The sequence below is a fragment of the Mastomys coucha genome, unplaced genomic scaffold (assembly GCF_008632895.1).
Source record: "Mastomys coucha isolate ucsf_1 unplaced genomic scaffold, UCSF_Mcou_1 pScaffold21, whole genome shotgun sequence".
In the NCBI taxonomy this organism is placed as follows: Eukaryota; Metazoa; Chordata; class Mammalia; order Rodentia; family Muridae; genus Mastomys; species Mastomys coucha.
This window is the reverse complement of record NW_022196904.1, coordinates 167,418,759-167,443,135: the sequence shown is the minus strand read 5'-3', so window position 1 is coordinate 167,443,135 and position 24,377 is coordinate 167,418,759. Positions and strand designations below refer to the sequence as shown.

Genomic DNA, 24,377 nt, shown 5'->3' with positions numbered 1-24,377 from the left:
GCTTTTTTTTTTTTCAAGACAGGGTTTCTCTGTGTAGCCCTGGCTGACCTGGAACTCACTCTGTAGACCAGGTTGGCCTCGAACTCAGAAATCTGCCTGCCTCTGCCTCCCAAATGCTGGGATTAAAGTTGTATGCCACCACTGCTCAGCTTGGTTCTAGTTTTTTGAAAAGATTTTACTTTAAATATGCGTGTGTGCCTGTTTGTGGGTGTGTGCACACCTGAGTACAGGTGCTCACACTGTCCAGGAAAGGGTGCCCATGCCATGCAGCACCTGATGTGGACGCTAGGACTCAACTCTGCAATAAGAACATGCACTCTTTGGCCTGCACCACCTTTGCAGCCCCTCGGTACCAGTGGTCTAAGTTTTATTGTCACAATGATGCTCCCTTTGGGAAATGATTTTGGGAGGATTTAAATTTTAGCTTTCTTACAATATTGTTGTCCACAATGAAGGGCTGAAGAATGAAAAGGAAGTGAGGGCACAGTTGCAGATCTGTCTTATTCCAGTGTCCATCACTCAGGGTCAGATCTAAGGAGCAACTTCATCTCTCAGGAAACACATCAACACAAAGACAAAAAGTGGAAGCCCATCTATCCCGGGTTACATCTTCCCACAAGGTTACCTGTAACTTATCACCAAGTCAAGTAAACCATTTGCTTAGCCCTCCCCATCCTCTGCAAACTGAAAGGAGAACACCTTCCTTCCTGAGTGGCTTTCCAATGCCTGTCTAGATGTATGCTAGGTTACTCCATTTCCAAAGAGGTAGGATTTAAACAGTATGTATCAAAAAGTTCATATCTTAACGATGACTTGAGATTCCCATATCACAGCAGTAATCAAAAGACTAAGCCAAATTCCAGAATTTCAGAATTTTTTCAGAATGCTCATCAGAATTTTTGCATAATGATTTTATAGTATTCTTTTAAGACATAATGTAAACTAATTTGCCTCAACCTGGAAGCTGGAATACTGAAGTTTGCTAGTTACTGACTACTAGAAACTAGATAGATAGTTTTAATTATTGGGAGAAAGATTACTTTCTTAAAAATACTATGACTCATCCATGAGTTAAGACTGGGCACATTATCTCTGCACTTAGTAATATAGTAATGCTTTACCTCACTGCATCAGACTCTTATTTTTTAAAAAGTATTTATTTTTAAACATGTGTGGGGTGTCTGTGGAACCTAGAGGTATCAACGCCTTGGGACTGGAGTTATAGGCAGTTAGGAGCCATCTGAGAAGGGTGCTGGGAATCAAAATTGGGTTCTCTCAAAGAGGAAGAGCAGTTTTTATGTGCGGAGTCATCTCTCCAGCTCACTTTCCAAACTTCTCAAGCTTTCCTTAGACACATGTTGAAGCTCCCTGTGTTACAAAGCCTCACAGTCACTCCTGTGTCCCAGAGCAGCAGCTGAGGCTGGCTGGGCACAGCTGCCAGCTCACAATCAGAGTTAGTGATGCCTCCTATTTAGAGTCACTCAATTTGACATTTCATCTCAAGGGCTAAAGACTAGCGATGTCTCAAGGGCTAAAATGAATGAAGTATTAAAAATTCTGGATTCATAAATAATAGTTGTTAAGACATAATTTTATTTTTATTTTTATTTTCAGTAAAATGGTTAACTCAGGAGAACTAAAATAATGGGAAACTTTTGTTATTTAAATTTGAAAAGATTTTAAAAATTGTTTTTACAAAGTAACATGTCTGACACGTTTGGGATGGGAGTGGTCAGCATAGGGCACTGTGATGGCCATCTGTCCCGTCATGGGTGCCTCTTACCTGGTACAAAGTGCCATCCTGAGAGCAGACTTGTGAGGCTGAACAGTTCAGACAGCAAAGCTGCGGAGGAGATGAACCCATCAGATAAGAGGCATCCACAGCGGGACACATTTCAAACTTGTTATTTAAAGTAGTTTAACTCAAACTAAGTGCCAACATGAGTAATTTAAATCAACACTTAGGAATGGTGGGGGCTTTTTTTTTGTTTTTTAGGGGGAGAAATATTTAATAACTTGGTGACCGGGAAATTTTGGTGTTTAAGTAACTTTAGCATTTATCTATGAAGGTTTTTTGTTTGTTTTTAATATTCTAAAACTACCAAGATGGTATTCTATCTTTTTCACTTCATTTCTGAATGCTAGTTTCTGAGGACTCCTCATCTCTTAGTACATAGGAGGCACCAGCTTTCTCCTACTTGTTCCTCACATCAGTTTCTCCCATTCATCTTCTCTGAGAGCAGCGGCATTATTTAAGATCATAGTTCTGAGTGACATGGAACTTCATTCAACCTAAGGGACTGATCCATTGCTCTTTTACCTCCATATTGGTCAGGTTAGATTCTTAGTCTCCATCCCTGTTTTAATAGCACTAATGTGCTTCTTGAGTCTGTTTGATACTCAAGTTTTCAGTCTTTTTTTTTTTTTTTGGTTTTTCAAGACAGGGTTTTTCTGCATAGCCCTGGCTGGCCTCGAACTCAGAAATCTGCCTGTCTCTGCCTCCCAAATGCTGGGATTAAAGGTGTACGCCACCACCGCCCGGCTATGTTGTCAGTCTTAATAGCTATACAACTTATACTTTATACTTATACTTAACACTGCATACTCTTCCAAATGGAAAAAATTAAATGTATAAATAGGTGAACAAATTAAACACATTAAAAAAATAATTTTAAGGGCTGGAGAGATGGCTAAGAACACTGGCTGCTCTTCCAGAGGCCTGCGTTCAATTCCCAGAAACCACATGGTAACTCACAACCATCAACATTGGGATCTGATGCCCTCTTCTGGCATGCAGGTGTACATGCAGATAGAGCACTCATGAATAAAATAAGTAAATAAAAATCTCAAAAACAATATAAGTTTAAATTGATCTGGAAAATTTTAACTTCCCAAAGGAGACTTTTTAAGGATATACTTTAGAAGGTTATACATCTTCACAAGTTTTCTCTAACCTACCACATTTTGTCTGATTATGCAATTTGAAAAAAATTATTTAATAAAAATGTAGACTTAGGATGCAAAGAAGTGATTTTATTAATTTTATTTCTATTAATTTCTTTGGTACCAGTCAAAACAGATGTGTTGGTTTGCTTTCCTAAGACTGCCAGAGACTGTAAATCAAGCAATGAGAGGCAGGAATGGTGCTGAGTGTGGCTGAGGTTGCAAGCAGAGGTGGAAGCAGCAGGGAGCAGCAGGAAAAGGCAGCCAGCTAGACTGAGGGTATTCGACAAGAAGGTGGGCAGGAGGACACGGCCCCGCAGCGAAGGCTGAGGCTGGGGCTGAGCAGAAAGCTGCTGACAGTAGCTCTCACTGTGTGTAAGCGAGTGAGCGAGTGGACTGTGGTCCAGTGCGGTTTAACCGACACTTACTTTGTTTTCTTACTTAGACATCCTGCTAAATACTTTAGCTGTAATATTAATTCTTGCTAAATTTTCCTACATAGCACTATCACAATTTTAAGGATCCCCAAAACAGGGGAAAAGGCGGGGGGAGGCAGAACACAGTTGGAAGAAAAAAGGCTACAAACATTGTATATAGCAAGGTGTTAGTGTTCAGAACACAGGAGCACTTTCTAGAAGTCAACAAGAAAAGACAAACTCATTTATAGGTTAATGAATCTGAACACTCACAGAGATGTTCCATTGCTAATACGAATGTCAATAAGTCAGAAAATGGGCCCTCTTGCGTGGTATGACTATAACTTATGAAACCTTTTTTGAGAACCGACAATCACTCACAATGTAAAACTTAGTCCATTGTAAAGCCAGCAATCTAGGCAACGGATATGCTTGTGCATCTGCAAAATCTATGCATTGGAATAGATGCAGCACTGCTTGTAATGTTAAAATAAAGATTTAACAAAATCTCAATGCCCACCAAACTAGCCAATTAAACCATGCTAGTCACACAAACTGAATTGTACCAATATATTAAAAAGACTAGCTGGGCGGTGGTGGCGCACGCCTTTAATCCCAGCACTTGGGAGGCAGAGGCAGGCGGATCTCTGAGTTCGAGGCCAGCCTGGTCTATAGAGTGAGTTCCAGGACAGCCAGGGCTAAACAGAGAAACCCTGTCTCAAAAAAAAAAAAAAGACTAACTTTAAAATGCAACTGTTTTTTAACAATATAAATGAGAACAAAGCTGCTAGCAGTATGTATGATTTCATTTATATCTCAGAAAACTCTGTGCCCACTGGCATGGCACTCTGAAGAGATACAAGACTGATGGTAACATCAGATAACTGAGTTATCCCCTGACTGAAACACTCTCAACTTGTGGAAAACACAGAAGAAACCTACTCACAGACCACATCTTCCAAAACCTTAAACATCAGAGGTGTTCATACAGGAGTGGAGCTTTTTAGAAATGAGTCTGAGGCCTGCCCCAAGCCAACTGAGTAGAACTGTACTTTCTCATCATCCCTAGATCATTTGTATTTGCACTAAGACTTAAGAAGTAGTACTGTTAAATATTTATCCTACTAGTGAACAACAGATCTACTCAAAAATTCAGCATAGCAATCTTCAAGCAAAAATATTGTTATGAACTATAAAAATGTACAGCAGCCGTTTAACCAGGTATTTGTTTTAATTTATAAGGAAAGATTTAAAATTAATTTATCATGATGGAAACAAGGTCTAGAAAGGGCAGAAGCCACTTATGTTCATCTTTTCTAAAAGGGACTAAGACAAAAGGGGAGCTGACTTGGGCAAAGGGCAGCATGACCCTAGAAGCTAGATGGTGCACAGGGATACTCCAACACAGCAGAACTGGATGGAAGCTCTCTTCCCTCACACATTCTGAGAGGCAGCAGACAGGGACACCCATACGGAGTGCCCTGGCCTGAGGCCACGGACTCATATGGAGACTCAGGACTACCATTCCTCCAGGGTGAAAAGAATGGAAGCTCCCTGAGTCACAGACTTGACTGAATACAGAATTCACAAGTAGACATCCCACATCATTGAGAAGGAAAAACTGCAAAGTTGACAAAGCAACCCAGAAATACAGCCCAGTGCCAATCACACACACCCATTCAAAAGCCTATCTGAGAGAATAGGTAAAGCAATGCAACTTCATTTTAAAATTCTACCTTTTGTCTATTTGGCACAAATATACATCATAAAGCAATTAGAAGGCCTAACTACTGGCCTCATACAAGACATATTAGGACTTCGAAGAAAATGGACAATTGAAAGGCTTTAGGCAGGAGTTTTATAAAAGTTGCATTATGTACAGTTCAGAATAATACCCGTTAAAGAGTGTCCAGAAACATCCACAGATGTTATGTATATACATGTGCATGTGCAGATAATGGCTGTGTCTTCAAACAATGAAGACCAGTTTAGATTGTTCAATGAACTGTATTTCTGGTTTAAAAAAAGTCTTCAGAATAAACTAGATTCTTAATCTTGTTATGTGTGAGTGAATGAATCAATTCTAAGTGAACTAGAATGCTTACTTACTATAACATTACTAGAATCAAGTAAGAGAGCATGCAGTAGCTATCAGAGTGGGAGCAAACTGAGCTCCCAAGGCTAAGCGAATCAGCAACACCAGCAGTAGAGTACTGATTTTGTAGACATCCAGTCTCCTGCTGGTATGGATGTGGTGACCAATCCAAAACTACAGACAGGGAACACTAGCAAAAAACAGGATAAGAGAAGAGCAAGCCATCTCTTCAGGCCTCATTTTAAACACTTTAATATATCTCAACCTGAAATGTGTGCTCAGAAATTTAACTGCATAAAGACTGATTTAATTGGCAACCTGTTAGTAGAAAGCTTGTACAAATCAACTCTTTCATGATGCTTTGATGTTAAAATAATTGGCAATACTGAGCTTCTTCGCCCACGCTTCTAATGAGGCTGAGGCAGAAGAATATTAGTTTCAGGCAGCCTGTGCTACAGTGAGCTCCAGGCCAGCTTGGGCTAAATAGTAAAATCTTCCTTCAAAAAAATACTCCCATCCAAACACATGCAAATGAACACCGTGGGCAGGCAGCATTTAGGGGAGCACTTGTGACAGGAACCCTAGGGAAGGCTTACACCTTAAATCTTTAGGCTAGTCTAGCCACAAATGATGAATTCCAGCACTCACATACTGAAATGTCCACTGAAGTAGCAAAGAAAGCTAAAGTTACATTTACTGCAGAAATATTCCTGTAGAATTAAAGAGTATCTGCTTCCTAACTGTGCAGACTTCCCTTTGCAATGTGTGCCTGGCATGAGACATTTCAGACTTAAGAGTTAAATGGAGGCAATACACACATAGCCTATAGACAAGGCACATTAGTATGTAATACAATTATATTTAAAAAGATGAACGCAAATGTAGTATGATGCGTTCTTTTCTTCCAAGGACACACAACTAGTAAGTGACTGACACTAGAATCTAATTTTCCCTTCTGGGTCTTGAGATATTTTTGCTTGTGGCTAGAGTGCTGTGTCTCAAAGAGAAGATTTTTATTCATGTAAAAGCCAAGATAGGAAAACAACAAAACCCCCCTGATTAAGAACTCAGGTGTTTGAGTATTATTATATCATCACATTTTCTTCTAAAAAAAATAGACAAACATCTTGGCCACCATATAGCATGAGAATTTGGGGAGGCTTCCCAACAGCTCAACGGATGTTAATATATGTGATGTTAATATAATCTGAACTACTGAAACATGACAGCTCTTATAATTGGTAAATTCTACAAATTTACAAATTTGCAGGGGTGCAGGGTTGATCTTAGGTTTTTTTCCTGTTAACATTTTCTCCCTCATCACTAAAGCCCAAGGCAGAGTAATCTTCTGGCAGCAGAGACCCCCACTTTCCCTTTTCCTCAAGTCTGACATTACCCTTTTAGTGATGGATCATGTAACCCCTCCTCGACCCCAACTGTCCTTCCCCTGCTGACTGTTGGCTCTCTCTGCTCTCTGGGCAGCATGCTCTACCTGACCCCACTTACCACTTTCCCATTGTAGCAGACACTGGGCATGAAGTATACACCTCCTCTGCTCTCAGGCTAGCAGATTTCTGGACATACTTACAGCAGGACTTAAACTCACCTTCAAAATATATAACATGGACATTGGTCTTGCACTTGGGTAGATTTTTAAGTGCTAAAGAATAAAGAGGAACTCATTTCTTCTCTTTTCCAAACTAATGCTTCTAATTTCTTAATGCTCCTAAATAATACTATTCAATCTGAATTATATAATAAGCTATAACTAAATATACACATAGGTAAATATAAAAGTGATTTACATTTTCTCCTCTTAGTCGCCATCTTGTCATATAGATGAATTCCATAGTATGATCCTTTCCCATAATTTCACCATTGCACAGTACGTCCAACTTAAAAAAAATTAAAAAATATTAATGCAGAGAAAATTTGAATTTATACTTTTTTATACATTTTCAAATTTTAAAAGATCCAACATAAAAGTATCCATTTTATAAGAACACTGAATATTTTTATTAAACTCACTTTGTCACAGTCAAAAGTGTATATGCAACATGAAACAGCATTTATCTTGTACCACACAACTGTATCAAGTTAATATACAATTTATATATGCAATGCTAACTATCTTGATTATGTTTCTACAGCTCTACAGGTTTTAGACATATGTGGGCACCACTCTTACTGAACGAGAAGAAAAGTGTAGTAAGTTCATTCTAAATCCACATCTCAGAATACACTGAAGCTCCCAAGATGACAAGAGTTTTACCTTCTTAGTTTGGGGTCAAAGAAACAGGGCATTATAAGTACGGCACAGATCTGTGTTCAGGGCGATCTGGCCTCTCTGATGTGTTTGTGGATACCTGTATGAAATGTCAAAACAAACTGTACTGCAAAGTCTCCCTTTTGTTCTAGGCTTTAAGAAACCAACCCTAAAGCTTTGAAAGGCCACAAAAACCTTGTCTGTGGCTCACTAATATAACAAAGCATACATAAAGAATGTTGTATCAAAGATCCCTATAAATCAGTCCTCTAGTTTCTAGTAAAAGAAATTGGTTCAGATTTTAATTCAAGGGAGGAGGGAAAATGAGTTTTAAATACATCTGTAGCTACCTAGACAGAGACCATTATTTTGAACTTGAAGTCTAACACAAAATACAGTGCCAATTATATTAACTATTGATATTTTAATAATCTATAGTGATTCATAAACTTTGAATTTTTCAGTTATTTTATTAACTATTAAAAGTAGACAACTCCTTTTTTTCCTCTTGCCTGTAAAACAAATACATAAACAAAGCTGTTAAGGTGCAATTACTAATGCTGCATCCAAAGTCATTAGCAACTTAAGTACCCAGTCCCAATTAGCAATGCTGTTAAGGACATTTCAGATATTTCATTAAATCACACTTTTATAGGCTGGGCAGCAGAATAATGTGAGACCAACCCATATCTCATAAAGAAAGCAAAGGATAAGTTCTCTGATTGGGATAGACAAGGAACCATAGTACATGGCAGAAATAAGAAAGAACAGTAAGACAGCTCTGGTAACTTCCAGAAGACAAGAAAATTAACTTAGCAAATCAGACTTTAAAGTAAAACTATTCACGGTACTTTTGCATGAAAAAAAAGTAAAGAAACTACATAATACAAAATGTCATCGTCTATTTTTCACTAGAGATGTTATCTAGAAGTTGATTTCATATACTGACACTTTCAATTTTTTCCTAATACAAAAGTGTATCTGGGATTTTTTAAATGATTTATTTATTTTTATTTTTGAGCATTGGTGTTTTTGCTTGTATGTTGTCTGTGTGAAGGTGCCAAATTGCTTGGAGCTGAATTACAGTCAGTTTTGAGCTAACATGTGGGTGTTGGGAATTGAACCCCGGTCACCTGGAAGAGCATCCAGTGCTGTTAATCACTGAGCCATCATTCCAGTCCTGTAAGTAAAATTTTTTAAAAACTTCAAAATAATAAAAAAAATTAACCCAAACTAGTCAGTCGCATGAGACATTTCCACTAGGTTCAAGATTCGATGCTTCCTCAGATACAGGAAGGTCTATGCTTAAATTCCTCACACTCCACTTCTCTTTCAGTAATGGACTCAGAGTCTTGAGAGAAGTCACACATCTCCAGAGTGTGCCTGTACTTTGGCCCTTGCTCCGACCAGCTCACTACTGCACAATTGGGAGTCTGCCCATACTTTGGATCCTTGAGAGTCGTGCCGTGTCCTCCAAGGCTCAGGGGACATCACAGAAAAGCAGACAGACATTAAGAACCAGAGGACAGGAAAGTGGGCAGCAAAAAGAAGTTGCCTGGACATGACAGAGCCTCTGCACTAATGCATTTCCTGCAGCTGCAGTTATCCACACAAGACCTTCACAAGCCTGGACAGAGCAACATTTCACCATAGATGGTAGAGGAGTCCATGAGGCTCCATCACATGCTAGATGACTTTTGGCAATTAATAGTTGCTTGAGGAAGAAGTGCTGTAGCCAATGTAAGCTGTCCTTGATCCAGCAAATAACCCCCTATTCAGGCTCAGGCAAGAAAAACCCTTACGAAGCTCAGTGGATGGTTCAGAGGTAGGAGCACTGAGAAGGGTTTCAACCCCAGAAGGGGGTGATGGGAGGGAGTGAGTGGGAGAGCAACTCTAAGAGCAATTCTAATTCACTATATAAATGTATGAAGCTGTCAAACAGTAAAACAAAACATTTAAGAAGTGACATATCTTAAAGCATGTTGACATTGTAAAAAAGAAAGAAATCACTTAGCTAGATGTACTTTGTGAGTATTAAAAATGTTTTTAAATATCTTTTAGTTACAAACACATCAATGTGATTTACTTGGGATACCTTGTTACAAGATGTTACATAAATTTTACATTCTAAAAATTAATTTTAAACATGAAAATAAACATTTTCTATAAAAATTACTTTGAATATATTCTTAAGTTTACTTCTTTTGCTAGAATTTTGACAGATCAGAATATCAAAATCACAATTAGATTTGATTTTACTTACCTCATAAGAACTTGGAAGTTTTAGTTTTAAACTTAGAAACTTTTTAATAGTTCCTACAGTAACTCGTGTAGAACAGCGAATGAATTTCTTCATGAGACCCTAAAGGAAACAAATGACAAATTAAAGACTCATTTGTCTCTACTAAAACCTTCAGCCCTTCCAGGTATGCAGGCATATGCTTGTAATCCCAGCATTCAGGAGGCAGGATAGGAGTTTGAATCTGCCTGGGTTGCAAAGTGAGACAGTCTCATCAGACCACCCCAAACCAACTACACTAAACCAAACCCAATCCAAACCAACTAAATTAGCCCTAACCCAAACCAACTAAACCAAACCAAACCTACCCTAAACCAACTAAGCCAAACCAAACCCACCCCTAAACCAAACCAAATCAAAACCAACTAAACCAAACCAAAGCTAAAGGCATGATTTTCATTATAGATTTTGAGTATTTTCTAAATTTAAAATAAAAACTTTCAATTTGCATAAGCAAAAATGTTCCTAAGTACAGATTATTATTTACATGACACTCTTGGAAAATGTCATTCTAGTGTGTGAATTAGCAAACCCTGTCAAGGAGGCAATCTGTTTTTCTCTAATATGATTTCTTTTCTATAAAGAAAGCAGAGTTTAAGTAAAAGGACACAAAATATCAATATTTTGTTAAATGATGTTATTTCTGAAAGCAGGAGAGGCACTTGTTAAGTATAATGGAGAACCTATAAATAACTTCAGAGACAGAAGTAGTTTGGCATAAGACTTGGGAGAGTTCTGGATACTGCAGAAAGGCATCTGCTCCATCCACAGTATCTGTTAAACTCCATCCTGAGCACCTGCAAGCTGTGCAGTGTGGGCTCTGGGTTGAGGAAAAGCATTCCCCAGGGACAGGATAGCACATGTCACTGTACATCACTAAGTTCTGGATGCCTTGATGTGTCTCTTGTTTCACATGGGGACAGTGCTTCTGACTCACTCTTTAAGCTTGAACAGAGCCCTCCTCCCCAGTGACCTGCACTGCCTCCCACAAGTTTTTAATAATTCAGAGTTGTCAAAAAAGTTAAGGGAACATTTTTAGGACATGACAAAAGAGTGTTCCTAGAATTCATAATTCAGTAGTCTGACACAAATCTAACAAAATTCCAATCTATATTATATAAATGTTGATTTGGAAATACTTAGAAAATAAAAACAATGAGCACTTTCTCCAGGAATATTTTCTAATGAAACCAAATGAAATTTGCTCTGCTCCCTGGCTGTGTGCACCTGAGAACTACTGTGCAGCTGGCTAGGAGGACGATGATGGATAGGGGCTGGGTGGAAGACGGGAAGGTGGAGAGAAGTAGGAGCAGAGCTTCTTCTCTGACATATGGAAAATGGAAGCATTGTGGTACACACCAGGGGCTCACAAGAGACTGCTGGGAGAATCTGTGCCTAACCTAACCCTCCTTGCTCGGCTGTCTGGAAAGGATCAGTAGTTTTGGTGTATCTGCATATCAGAAGAAATACTGCATAGAAGAAGACTGTTTTAAGAATATTGTCACAGCACACAGCAGCTGATGTGAAGCCCCCAACACACATAGAGTAGAGTACATCTGGGTCTGTGTTCAGAGATGATACACCTAACCCTCATGAGACTGGAGGCCCCAGGGAGTTTAGAGGTCAGGTGGGGTGGGGGTTGAAGGCATTCCCATGGAGACAGAGTGGTTGGGGAGGAGGTGTGGGATGTGGAGCAGTCGGAGGGTGGATTGGGGAGACGTGGAATGGAATATAGAGTGTAAAAAATAAATTCATAAAAAAGAGAACATATATGCATGTAACAACGAGAAAAGTGACCACAAACCTGGAAGAACAAAAGGGGGTACATGGGAAAGTGTGGAGGGAAAAAGGGGAAGGGAAATCATGTTCTAATCTCAAAATAGAAAATAAATACTTTAATTTTAATTAAAATAAAGAATACTGTCTTCCCTTCCCACGGCACAATCCCCTGCCTCTGTGTCTTGCTGTCCAACTCAGCAAGTGCAGAATTCAGAAATGTCTCCTTTCTAAGCTGCTTGCCTAAGACCACAATGTGAGAGTGCACATGTCTGAGGTGTCCAAATTTCAGAGGCAGAAGTAGATCAAGAGTTGTCAGAGGCCAACAAAATAAAGGCCTCTGATCCTGTTTTCCTCTGGTTCTGAAGAGTTAAAAGAGCAAATCCAAAATCTGCAGGAGTCTCTCCTGTAAGCTCCGAGGGACCTGCACTTCTAGGATACAACTCAATGGTTCTTCAGTTCTGTGTTTAGTATTATGATTTAATCTCTACCAATCAGTCATTAACAAGCATGACTTTAACTGCTTAAATTGAAATATAACACCATAAAGTCACAGTCTAAAATGAACACTTTAGTAGTTTTTATAAAGTTTCTCAACAATTACAATATCCAATACCAACTCCTTGTCCTCCAAAGAAATCCTTTACAAATGAGCAGTTAGCAATTACTACAGACTCCTGTTCCTACAAACCATCTAGCAACTCCTCATGTGTCTCAAGTGACAGGTCTTTTTCTTACTAATTATATTATTACCACACAATGAATTCATTTGCTTACTACACTCAAATATATTCACTGCTGCAAGGAGCTGATTAAATGAAAATCTAAGTTAAAATTATGTTTTTAATTTCCCAAAATAAAGTACCATTATTAGAAATATAATAGCAAAGAAATTCAACCCAAAAGAGTAGATCAGCACAGATAAAGAAAATTAAAAACAAAAAATAAATATGAACTCGTGCATAAAACAAAGTGCAGAGAAAAACAACACCCTGAGTGATTAATAAGTGCTTGGACAAAGTGACAAAAGGTCTACATAAGAATTAAAGTAGTAAATATTTATATGAAAGCTGCTGCCAACTAAAAAACCAAGACACACTAGATAATATTCAAACACCAAGGAAAATAAGCCATTGAGACAGCAGTGAGTTTTCAGAACCTCTAAAAGTCAGAGCAATGTTTAGTTAGACACAGGAAATAGGATGAAGAACAATAATGGAAGTCCTTAAGGATTTTATCTATTCATAGGCACATAACATAGCTTTACTTCAAAACCTACTGTTCTATTAATAAAACATATTAGCTACGACATGAGGCTTAGAGTTTTAAATAAAAGTAGAAGACTGCAGAATATGATTTAGGTTAGAACTGGAGAGATGTCTGCAGTAAAAACACCAGCACTCTCCCAGAGGGACTCAGGTTCAATTCCCAGCACCCACAGGGCAGCTCACAACCATCTGTGCCTCCAGGGGTTCTGATACCCTTTGCTGGCTTCTGCTGGCATCAGGCATACACATGATGCACGGATATACACACAGGTAAATCACCTACACATATAAAATAAAACTAATCTTTAAAAATAATAAATTTAAAGATAATTAATAAAATGGTTGGAGATACTGCTTAAATAATCAGAGTTTTGGCTGCTGCATTATAAAAATTAGCCACTAGATGGTGGCATTGTCCTGGGATGGCTGGGGTGGGAGGACAAGGTTCCAGGAAAGCAAAGCTTTGGCTATTCCCAGATTTGGAATTTTAGAGAACTGTATTCAATTGCATTACATTAAAAAACAAAAACAAAAAAACAAGGTGAAAGAAATGACTTCTGCCCACTCACCTTTACTACATTGTCCCCTGACTGCCCGTTATTTCGTAAACAGTCCAGACAGATAGCAATTTGCGGGTCACTTCTATGATAGTCCTTATCATCTTGGTTTTCGTCACCTTCTTCATCTGCTTTCGATTTGTCAACCTTGGAAATGTCATCTGTGTAATTGAAGCAAGACTCATGTGACTCAAAGTTTCAAGTCAAGCAACAATATGGCACTCACTAAAGCAGGAACCAACCTAAAATGCTTATAACTTCTCTGAAGACTAACTGAAAATATCAATACTTTTTGAAACCCTCCAACAAACTCAACAATGGAATATTCATCAAAGGCTATCAAAAACTTTAAGAAGTTAAGATTTCTAGACTTTTTTGTATATCCTGGTTTATGAATGTTATCTTCTTCTATTTAATCCTTTCAAACTATTTTTGAATTTGGTCTTTAATTTGGAGTTTCACTGAACTACGTGTTTGGCACAATGTCTATATGTGGGTTCAGTGTAAATGTGGGAAAAGAAAGAGCCACCTTTGTAATGTACAGTATAAGATTCTGGATTAAGAAAGATTCTAGATTAACTATATTTGGACACAAAAACTGCAGTTAGTGGTTAGGACACTTTAGAAGGCAAATAGGATACAAAATTCTTCCTAATTCAATAACAGATGTATTCAAATTAAAACTAAGTTGGTGATATAGCTGTCCCCTGAGAGGCTCTGACGGTACTCGACTAATACAGAAGTAGAGGCTCACAGCCATCCATTGGACAGAGCACAGGGTGAAGGAGTTAGAGAAAGGACCCAAGGAGCTGAAGGATTTGCAGCCCCTTAGGACGAACAATATGAACAAACTAGTATCCTCAGAGCTCCCAGGGACTAAACCACCAACCAAGGATGGCTCCAGCAGCATGTGTATTAGTAGAGGATGGCCAAGTCGGTCATCAATAGGAGGAGAGGCCCTTGGCCCTGTGAAGGTTCTGTGCCCCAGTGTAGGGGAATACCAGGACCAGTAATCAGGAGAGGGTAGGGTGGCAAGCAGGGGGAGGGGAGAGGGAACAGGGGTTTATTCTTCTTCTTGTTGTTGTTTTTTTTTTTTTATTTTGGAGGGGAAACTGGGAAAGGAGAAATTATATGACATGTAAATAAAGAAAATATCTAAAAACAAACAAAAGAACCTAAGTTGGTATATTCTCTTAGTTCTTGAAACTTGAAATTATTTATAAAACCAACTACAGAAGAAATAATTAGATTTTAAAAATATGCTTTGTAGCCACTTAACATATTAAAAATTCCATTAAGAAAATTTGAGCCGGGCAGTGGTGGCGCATGCCTTTAATCCCAGCACTTGGGAGGCAGAGGCAGGCAGATTTCTGAGTTCGAGGTCAGCCTGGTCTACAGAGTGAGTTCCAGGACAGCCAGGGCTATACAGAGAAACCCTGTCTTGAAAAAAAAGAAAAAAAAAAAGAAAATTTGAATGTGTTTCATAACATGATGTTACGTGAATGCAACGGAATTTATTGATGCATTTATGGAATACCTTGAACATGTTAGCAGCCATGCAGTGTGCTTAGTCTGAAGTAACACTAAAACTAAAGGGCATGAAGACTCAACAGGAATCCCCCCGCAATGAACTGTGCTTGAATGGTGGTGCTGTATGAGGTGGAGCCTTGCTGGAGAAAGTGGGTCACTGGTAGATGTCAGAGGACAATTCAATCTCTAAGTCAGTTTTCTTTTGTCATTTTGAGGGACTGAGGGATCAAAGAGCCTGTACAAACACCTCTACCCACTGAGCATCTTGCTGGCCCATGCCTCACTTTTTATGTGACTTCTGGGGATCAAACTCAGGCCGCCCTCCTGCTTCTGAGACAAGTATTTCACCCAATGTGCACTCAAGCTTTCTGTCTCTCCTCCTTCTTCTTCCCCCCTGTGTCCGTCCATCTCCCTCCAGGCCTTGCCAAAATTATTAATTATTACCTGGATCTCCAAGGAGAAACCGGGACACTGGGCCTGGTGATGGGAACATCTTGATGTGTACACAGAGACACTTGCTGACAGCTCCAAGACCTAAGCCTGAGCCATTGTTCCCACCTGTGTTCCCTTCAGAGTGTCAGAGCACAACAAATTCTGACCTGGCTCTCAGCCACACTTCCCTTTTCTCTCCTATTAAAGTGCTATTACAAATGAAGTAAAATTGAAATTCTCTCATGATCAAGGTGCACACTAAGGCTGTTTCTTCTGTCAGACCATCTTATGTCCTGAAACTATTGCTATTATCTATTCAGCTTTCTCCTTCCTCTTCTACCCAAAGTCCAATCTCTTCTTTCCAGTTACCATCAGGAGTCATGTAGTCAGTTCTGCACATATTCAGATAAAATCTCATGGAGTCTTACACAGGAAAACGGAGTGCAGAAAGACATTACTCTACCAACATAAGAAAAACCAGCACAATGTGGGACTGATTGTTCTGGCAGCATGTGTATAGTAGAGGATTGCAAACTCGATAAATGGGAGGAGAGGCCCTTGGCCCTGTGAAGGTTCTGTACCCCAGTGTAGGGGAATGCCAGGGCCAATAAGTGGGAGAGGGTGGGGTGGCAAGCGGGGTGGGGTGGGAGGCAACAGGGGTTTGTTCTTGTTTTTTGGTTTTTTTTTTCTGTTTTTTTGTTTGTTTGTTTTTTGGAAGGGAAACTGGGAAAGGAGAAATCATGACATGTAAATAAAGAAAATATCTAATAAAAAAAAAAGCACAATGAGAGAAACTGTCAGAAACATACAGTTACCTTGCCCATTTTCTTGAGGTTTATTTTTCTTCCAAAATTCCAACTCACGCTGAAGTTCTTCTAATTTGAAGGAAAAAAAATTGAAAAGCATAGGAACATGAAATCTTTAATAGAAATACAAAACACAAGTCTGTAGAACCCAAAAGCAACTTACGTTCTCGCAGTCCAGGCACCAGCTTAAAGATAATTTCCTCCAATGTGTTATCTAGCCTGCAGAGGATAGGCAGTGGGGTAAACAATGACGATATCCAACTGAACCCAATATGCAAACAGTTTGTCATTTCTTATACATATTACGAAACACATGCAGGCAATTTTAGTACATTCACTACACCACTGTTGCCTGCACACGGAGCACATGTACTTCTAGCAGTCTTCTTCTGGAGGTATACTAATGAGGAAAAATAGCCCCAAAGTCCCCAGCCTTTTGAAGTTATACACACTGCCCCTTTGCCACCCTTCCCTTGTTTAAGAGGTGGATCCCAGATCTCAGAGAACTCCGGATTCCGACAATAAGGACTATCCTGGAAACTGCTTGGACCAAAAAGATTGTTGAACAAATGATACTGAGCTTGGATCTAGCCTAGGTGTGAAGGGGCACTGTTCTTCTGTGCTCCATGTAGAGCAGCTAGGGGAGAGCTCCACTGTAGGGCTGACGAGGGCCTCTACCACTCCAGTACCAGTCCATCCCAGTACATGGCTGAACATACTAGTTGACTCAAGTTGCAGGAGTGAGCAGAGCTAAGGGTAGATTGCTCACTAACCCATACCAATGGTGAAGAGCGACAGATGCCTGCCATGAAGCATTCATTTAGGTGTGCTTTGTCATGCAGCAACAGCTAACATTCCTACTCTTCAAATTCCTACAATTTTTATTATTTTCTAAAAACAAATACTCTCCATTTCATTTTCTGAGAAATTTAGTCAGTTTGACCATTCTAGCTCCATAGATAAAAGCACATTCATCTTGGCATTTTTCTTATTTTCTGTTCCTGGCTTTGTTTCCTCAGCCCATTCTTTTGCTTTTCTACAACACCTACTCTTGCTTCAGCTTCATCCTGCTAACAACATTGCTCTTCTCTGACATCAAACATCTAAAGGGGCAAAATCTTTTCCTTAAGTGTCTTATAAAGCTATCTCTGGAGGTGGAAAGATGGCTCAGCAGTTAACAATACTTGATGCTCTTGCAGTGGACTGGAGATTAGTTCTCAACACCTAAGTGGATGGCTTACAACTGCCCATAACTTTGGCTCCAGATCTAATGCCTTTTCCTGGATTCTGCACATAACTGTTGTAGACACACACACACATTGTTTCTTAATCTTCCTTCAACCTGAATTTTTTGAGAAGCATAGTCTGTTATGTTTATTATATATTGTTATTGCTGCTTCTACCTTCTTAAACTCCTTATTAGTTAGTCCCTAGGACCAGTATAGTTTAGCAGCAATCTGACAGCATGGTGTAACACTAATGCCCTGAAATTCTCTCCCCTCTTTTAATTTTTTGCCCTGTCTCTGTGCCTAGATATATATATATTTTTTATTCAACTAAATTCAGACGCCAACATTGGGGAGCAGGTTCCAGGTCTCTTTACAAGATATCAAATCTGAATGGTCAAGCCCTTCACAGAAACTTCACTGTAGGACTACATATCTAATACGGGTCTTACCGTAGCTTCAGACCAGCTGTATGTAGTCTGCATACGGTAATACAATGTGAGTGCAATACTTGATCTATTTATTGTTTGGGGAATAATGGCAATTAAATGTTCAGTACAGAAGCAATTTTTCTTGCAAATATAACTGATGAATGGTTGGCCAAATACACTGGAGGCGGAACCCAGAGATAGAGGGCTGAGTACTTCCTATTGCTCTCCTTCTTCCACCTTCTTTCAGTTTTTCCATGGGCCATATTTCCAGGGTCCTCGTCTAGTTTTGTAGCTTGAAACTCAGTGTGTGGGCAGTTAGCTTTGTCTCACACCTTAGCCCTAGTGCTGTATTTCCAAGAGATGCTGAACAATTCAGGCATCTTCTTTTGCCCATTTATGTCAAGACTGTCTCATCAAACCCTCCAGAGTGGCACAGAACAACCCCCAGCTGCCTCAAATGGTACTACAACACTCCTAAACAGGCTCAAAGTGAAAGCACTGACCCCTTCCTTCCAGGAGCCTTATGAGAACTACTTCCCAGCCTGTCTCCATTTCTTCCTTCTTAATCATTCCACACCATCCTTCCTTCTTCAGTCCTATCACCTGCCAATCTCTTTTTTCCCAGCACACATTTTTTCCTACTTTTACCTTCCTGATAATTTTATTAGAATACCTTTATTCAACCCAGTTCACCTCCATCTGAAAATAACTGAAGTCACTCTGAGAATCCCAAGGGAAAGTTGCCATTCTAATTGCAGATACTTTTCCTAAATATTATGTAATCTTATTTAAAACTTTATTAAAAGATTTAAAAATGAAATAAAATGCTTTAAAAGCCTAAGGCCTAAAATATGTTCAAATAACATAATAAATGATAAATATTTCAAATGTATATAATTAATTCAAATCAGGCAAATATGAAATATATTTCTTTACCTTAACATTTCTAATGGATTTGTTTCATGAACTTGGTTGCCACACCTTGGACAATCATTGCTGTCTTCAAAGTGCTGGACAATACAGGTCTTACAGACTAGGAACAGATAAAAGGTTGAAATTACAAACTTCTAGAATTATACCACCAAAATCAAAGCCCACTGCCATAATATCAAAAGAAAATCCCAATTTACTTTTTGTTTCTATTAATATATTTAAAAACTAAATATAGTCTCCTCATATAAAATGTGTATTATACAGAAAGGGGTCTTTCTTACTTAAAAGGTGGGACAGAGAAAAGTACTGTTAATTTTGCTTTTATTTCTTTTGATAATAATTTATTTGAATGCAATAGTAACCGTTCTCAATAAAACTTGAGGGGCTGAACATATAGCTCAGTGATGAAGTGCACCATCTGTGAGGCCTCAGGTTTAATCTACAGCCCAAGAAAAACAAAACCCTTCAGAGTTTTCGACATGTTTGGATTGCTTATACCACCACGGTGGCTCCTGGGACAAAGCAGCAGTTACCATAGAATTTCTGGACCTTGACTAACACGATGAACTTGTGTTCCCAAAGTACAATGTATAGAAATAGTGCCATATTGGCACAAAGGCACAAGAGGTAAATGGAGATGACTGAGAAGTGGACATGGGTGATTAGAATTTAAATAAAGATTCTAAATAAAGACTAGAAGTTCGAGCAATATGGCAACACTGCCCACATTTCCTCTCAACAATTTCTAGCCTCTGCGGTCATGAATTCCTTGTCTTACCTAAGCTTCTGTAACCCTGTAAGCCCAAATGTCTTACATGACATCTCAGCACCTGAACATGAAGCGGCAATCCGATCCTTATCCAGCAACTCCCCTTTCCACAGTATTTCCTTATGTAACTTCACATCTTCTCTGGGTATAGACCTGCTCTCCTTTGTTTTATAACCATACTCCAAGCTACTCTCTTCCCTGTCCTTATATCCCACATGCTCTGACAGAAGTTCACCTAAATGACTGGTCAGGAGCAAACACTAAGATCTCTACCACTGAGATTAGGTCTGAAAACCCAGCACATCATACACACTGCCTAGAGCAACAATAAGGAGAACACTGCCAGGCATTTAATTTTAAAATTACTTGGTAAATATGGGAAATAACATCACTTATTTTATTTAATTGTTCATTTACTCAGTGACCTGAATGGCAGGCATTACACTGGGAGCTGGCAATCCAGGAATAAATGGCATAAGTCCCCATCCTTAAGGAGTGTGTTTTATGCTTAGAAAGGCACGCACCTTTCAGTCGTAAGTCATACCTCTGTGTCCCCTCCCCTTAAGAAGGTAGAGGAAAGCCCTGGTGCCTGGCAGTTGTGTAGATGCATTGATCACGGTGAGTTTGGTAAGAAGTTGAAATCAACAGGTCTTTCCGTGTCCTTCGATGGGGGCACGAAAGTCCCATATATTTATTTCTCTTTAGTCCAAACGTTAAGGGCTGTAACCTACTCACTATAATTCTGAAATCTAGGTGAAAGACATCAGAAAGCATGTTTTAAAACTAAGATAGTCAAGTTTGTCCAATATAAACTAGAGAAGTATATGTTTTGTTCTTTATAATGTACTAACCCCTAAAGAGTTTACTTAAAAACTTGTTTGCTTGGTACAGGGCCTCATATGGCCCAGGCTGGCTCTGAATTCACTACTTTTTGATCCTCCTGTTCCCATCTCTCAAGTACCTAGGACTACAGGTAAGCACCACACCCAGATTCCAAAAGGGTTCTCAAATGTTTGTTCAAAAGTCAAATAAACTCTTAGAGGGCTACCTTGTTAAGCCACACTAAAACAGAAAACAGAGAGACAGAATTCCTTTACAAAATTACTGGTATGTGCTCTGCATGCATCTCTGTGCACCTCAGAGGCCAGAGGAAGGTATGAGATGCCCTGGACCTGGAGTTATAGATGGTTGGGAGCCACCAAGACAGTGCTGTCAACAGAACCTGGCTTCCCCCATTCCCAGGTGAGCAGCCTTAAGCACTGAGCCTTCTCTCCAGCTCTGTACTAATACTATGTATTTTTTAATTATACATGTGGGCTACTTTTGGGGTGAGGTTGGTTAGGGGCTTTGCTTATGGTAGGTATATACTGCATCTCTGGACCCCCAGCCTCATTTAAAGGTTTAGTCTGAGACGGAGTCTCAGTAGTTCAGAGTGGCCTTGAGCTGACCAAGACTACCTTGTTCTCTATTTTGGGAGTTGTACTAGTCAACTTGTAGAATTAGATTTCTTTTAGCAAATTACGTAAATAAAATGGCCTTTCAAGTAGCTTACTTGTTCTTCCCTTTAAGAAATAAAACTTTAGGAAACATACCTCCCTGTTGGAGTTTATAAGGTGCTAAATAAGCGTCACGTGTATACCACCAAATGAGGGCTTGAGAGAACCCAGGCCTGAAGTTCAGTGACAATGGGAGAAGTGAGGTGGGGACATGGCTCTGGTGGTTAAACACTTCATCACTAGGACACAACCTGTGAGGCTTAGTTTGTAAACTGAAATCTAGCAGTAAAGCACACTTTAAGGAACTTTAAAGATTTAACTCCAAGATCTGTAAATGTTCATCTGTTTTGACTAAGTCAACTGGTCTCTGAATAATGTTCAAGAGGTAAGACTTTGTATTCACCAAAAACAACATTAAAATGAAAAAAAGACTACTAACTGAATTCTTTAGGTTTGAACAAGGTCAAATATAAAAATTTGCAGAGAGATGGCTAATCTGTTCTCTAATACAGTTTTTCTCAATTGAGGTGTGCAGCACAAACTGGACCAGACCATTTTTGGAGGAGTTTCCTGCAGGTTCCCTTCTGGACTAGTTCAACTGCCCTAAGAGTCTGACTCTGCAAAGCTTCCTCACCAGGGGAGCCAGAGGGAAACTGGGAACACTGGCCAAGGTGAGGAATGGTGGGCAGAGGCTGGTCACAAACATCTTCTTCTAGAGAATCTGTGAGTGTGTTCCATTCTAGGATTCAGCTCTCTGCTAAACTATAATCAGAAGCACTTCATTAATCCCGAAGATAAATCACTGCCACAGGACAAGATATAATCAAACAGTATGAGAGTTAGGTGCAAAGTAGAGAAACCAGAGTAGTGGAGCATGGTCATTCCAGATAACCTTGGCACACTGCCCACATCTGAACTTCACACACTCCTGTCATTAGGCAAATTACTTATTCGTACCTGTGTATAAGGGAGAATCAAAAAGATATCTACCTTAGTTGGTTTTTATGGGGATCAAATGTAATTACTGGTTTATAGTGACTAGTAACTTAAATGTGAGCTCTTTCTATAAATCAGATTACCAGGTGAGTAATAGTATTGATAGTATTGGATACTATCAGAACATGACTGGTTTGATACACCCATAACAGGTAGGCATGTCACTAGAACTGGAATGTCTATTACTTTGTGGTTAATACCTTATAACCATTTCTACTTTGTAACCCAGATGGATGTTTAAGACATATTAATTCACCTCTATGAAAACTATCTTCTCATGTAAGACACTTTTTTTTTTTTTTGCTGAAGCAAAGTGGTGTGGGGTAGGTTCTTGTCCAATATCAACTCACTTCTCTACTAGACACTTTTTCCCTAACCTTCATGTTCAGAACATTCAAGTATTGCCTTTTGACCTACAAGTTAGCTCAGTCTCTTCCCAATCATTCTGAAGAAAACTGCTTTGCTACACTACACTATACATTGATTTCACAGCTGCATTATCCAAGAATTATTCCATTTCCTTATTTTCATGGTTTTTGGGGGGTATCTACACAACAGGTACAAAGCAATTCTACCCACATCTCCTACCTATCCAAGCCCAAGCTTCCCAGCTCCTAGCACAAGGTAAGTCAGGTTTCTTTTTCTGAGCATTAATTCTGACATTACTGCCCATAAAAGAATAATCAGATCTTATCTCATATCTTTAACACTGCATCCAGTAGTAACACTCTATTTATTAAACTGCGCAAGGGCTGATGGTAGAAACATCTAGGTGTACTGGTCTCATTTGCCAACTTAAAAACATTTCCCCTCCTTCTTTGAGGGTATCACTATAGTGCCATTCTTTAAAAAGGACAAAAATAAACCAAAACAAAAACTAACCAAAACCAAAGAGACAAAAACAGTCTCACTTGCAGTTCTGGCTGGCCGGGGGTTGGTCTCTTAACTCTTACAAAGGTGTGCCTCTGTCTCCCAGGTGTGGGGTTAAAACCTATACAGCCACATCTGGCTTTGAGCCATTCTTTTTACTTTTCTTAATATTTGTAGTGCTAGAACTCAAGCCTTCCACCACTGAACTAGAATCTTAATTCTGTAGGTTACTGTGGGCAACATTTTTCATAGTTTTTGTGCTGAGGACTTTATCTGCTAACAAGTTGTAAGTAGACTGTAATTATATGCAGAAGAGGTAGGTTTCCTGCTTCTCATAACACATATTCCTACATGCATAACTAATACTGATTTAAAAATTCTCTGTAACAGCTCTAATTTGCTTCTATGAGCTTTGCTTTTTTCTCCTATGTTGTTACATATAGTTTGCCTCAAAACCCTATAGTGATAACAGAATAGCATTTTTGTTTTTCCTACTTTGTAGACAGCCCTTATCTCTTTTCACTGAACAAAGGAACAGGCATCAAGGGAGAGGTTTTGAACAGCTCAGAGCAGAGACTAAGCTTTATGCACTGAGTAGGAAGGGGACCCTTCTAAGCTGAGGAAGGCAGGAAAGGTGACACTTCCGCCGTAGGTGGCTTCAACAATGAGTGGATGCAGTGGGAAGAGTCAGGTAAAGTTCAGCAGATGCTGCAGTGTCACCACTTTCCTAACCAATCAAAAGTGTCCTTTCTCTAGCTCCTTCATTGGGGATCCTGTGCTCAGTCCAATGGATGGCTGTGAGCCTCTACTTCTGTAATAGTTGGGTAATGTCAGAACCTCTCAGGAAACAGCTATATCAGGCTCCTGCCAGCCAGCACTTGCTGGCATTCCACAATAGTGCCTGGGTTTGGTGATTGAATATGGGAAGGATCCCCAGGTGGGGCAGTCTCTGGATTGTCCTTCCTTCAGTCTCTGCAACTCCTTCCACAGGGGAGCTAGACAAAGGACCCAAGGAGCTGAGGGGTTTGTAGCCCCTTAGGAGGAACAACAATATGAACTAATTAGTACCCTCACAATTCCCAGGGACTAAACCACCAAACAAAGAGTGCACATGGGACTCATGGCCCCAGCTGTATATGTAGCAGAGGATGGCCTTGTCGGTCATCAATTGGAGGAGAGGCCCCTGGTCCTATGAAGGTTCTATGCCCCAGTATAGGGGAATACCAGGGTCAGGAAGCCAGAGAGGGTAGGTTGGTGTGCTGGGGGGG

The 24,377-nt window shown here is 39.5% G+C and overlaps 1 protein-coding gene across 6 annotated transcripts in view; it reads right to left on the bottom strand.

Moving 5' to 3' along the window:
- The window catches only part of Pcgf5 (polycomb group ring finger 5), a 108,773-nt gene that overhangs the window by 7,264 nt on the left and 77,132 nt on the right, over positions 1-24,377 (bottom strand). For 4 of the 6 annotated variants that reach the window (XM_031390160.1, XM_031390161.1, XM_031390159.1 and 1 more), the window contains exons 3-9: positions 18,982-19,078; positions 16,552-16,607; positions 16,398-16,457; positions 13,633-13,781; positions 9,984-10,082; positions 7,260-7,349; positions 1,784-1,843 (exon numbers count right to left, since the gene is read on the bottom strand). In XM_031390160.1, the coding sequence (XP_031246020.1) occupies positions 1,784-1,843; positions 7,260-7,349; positions 9,984-10,082; positions 13,633-13,781; positions 16,398-16,457; positions 16,552-16,607; positions 18,982-19,078 (611 nt within the window). The remainder of the gene's footprint in view (positions 1-1,783; positions 1,844-7,259; positions 7,350-9,983; positions 10,083-13,632; positions 13,782-16,397; positions 16,458-16,551; positions 16,608-18,981; positions 19,079-24,377) is intronic. The other 2 variants (XM_031390164.1, XM_031390163.1) reach the window with 1 other exon arrangement.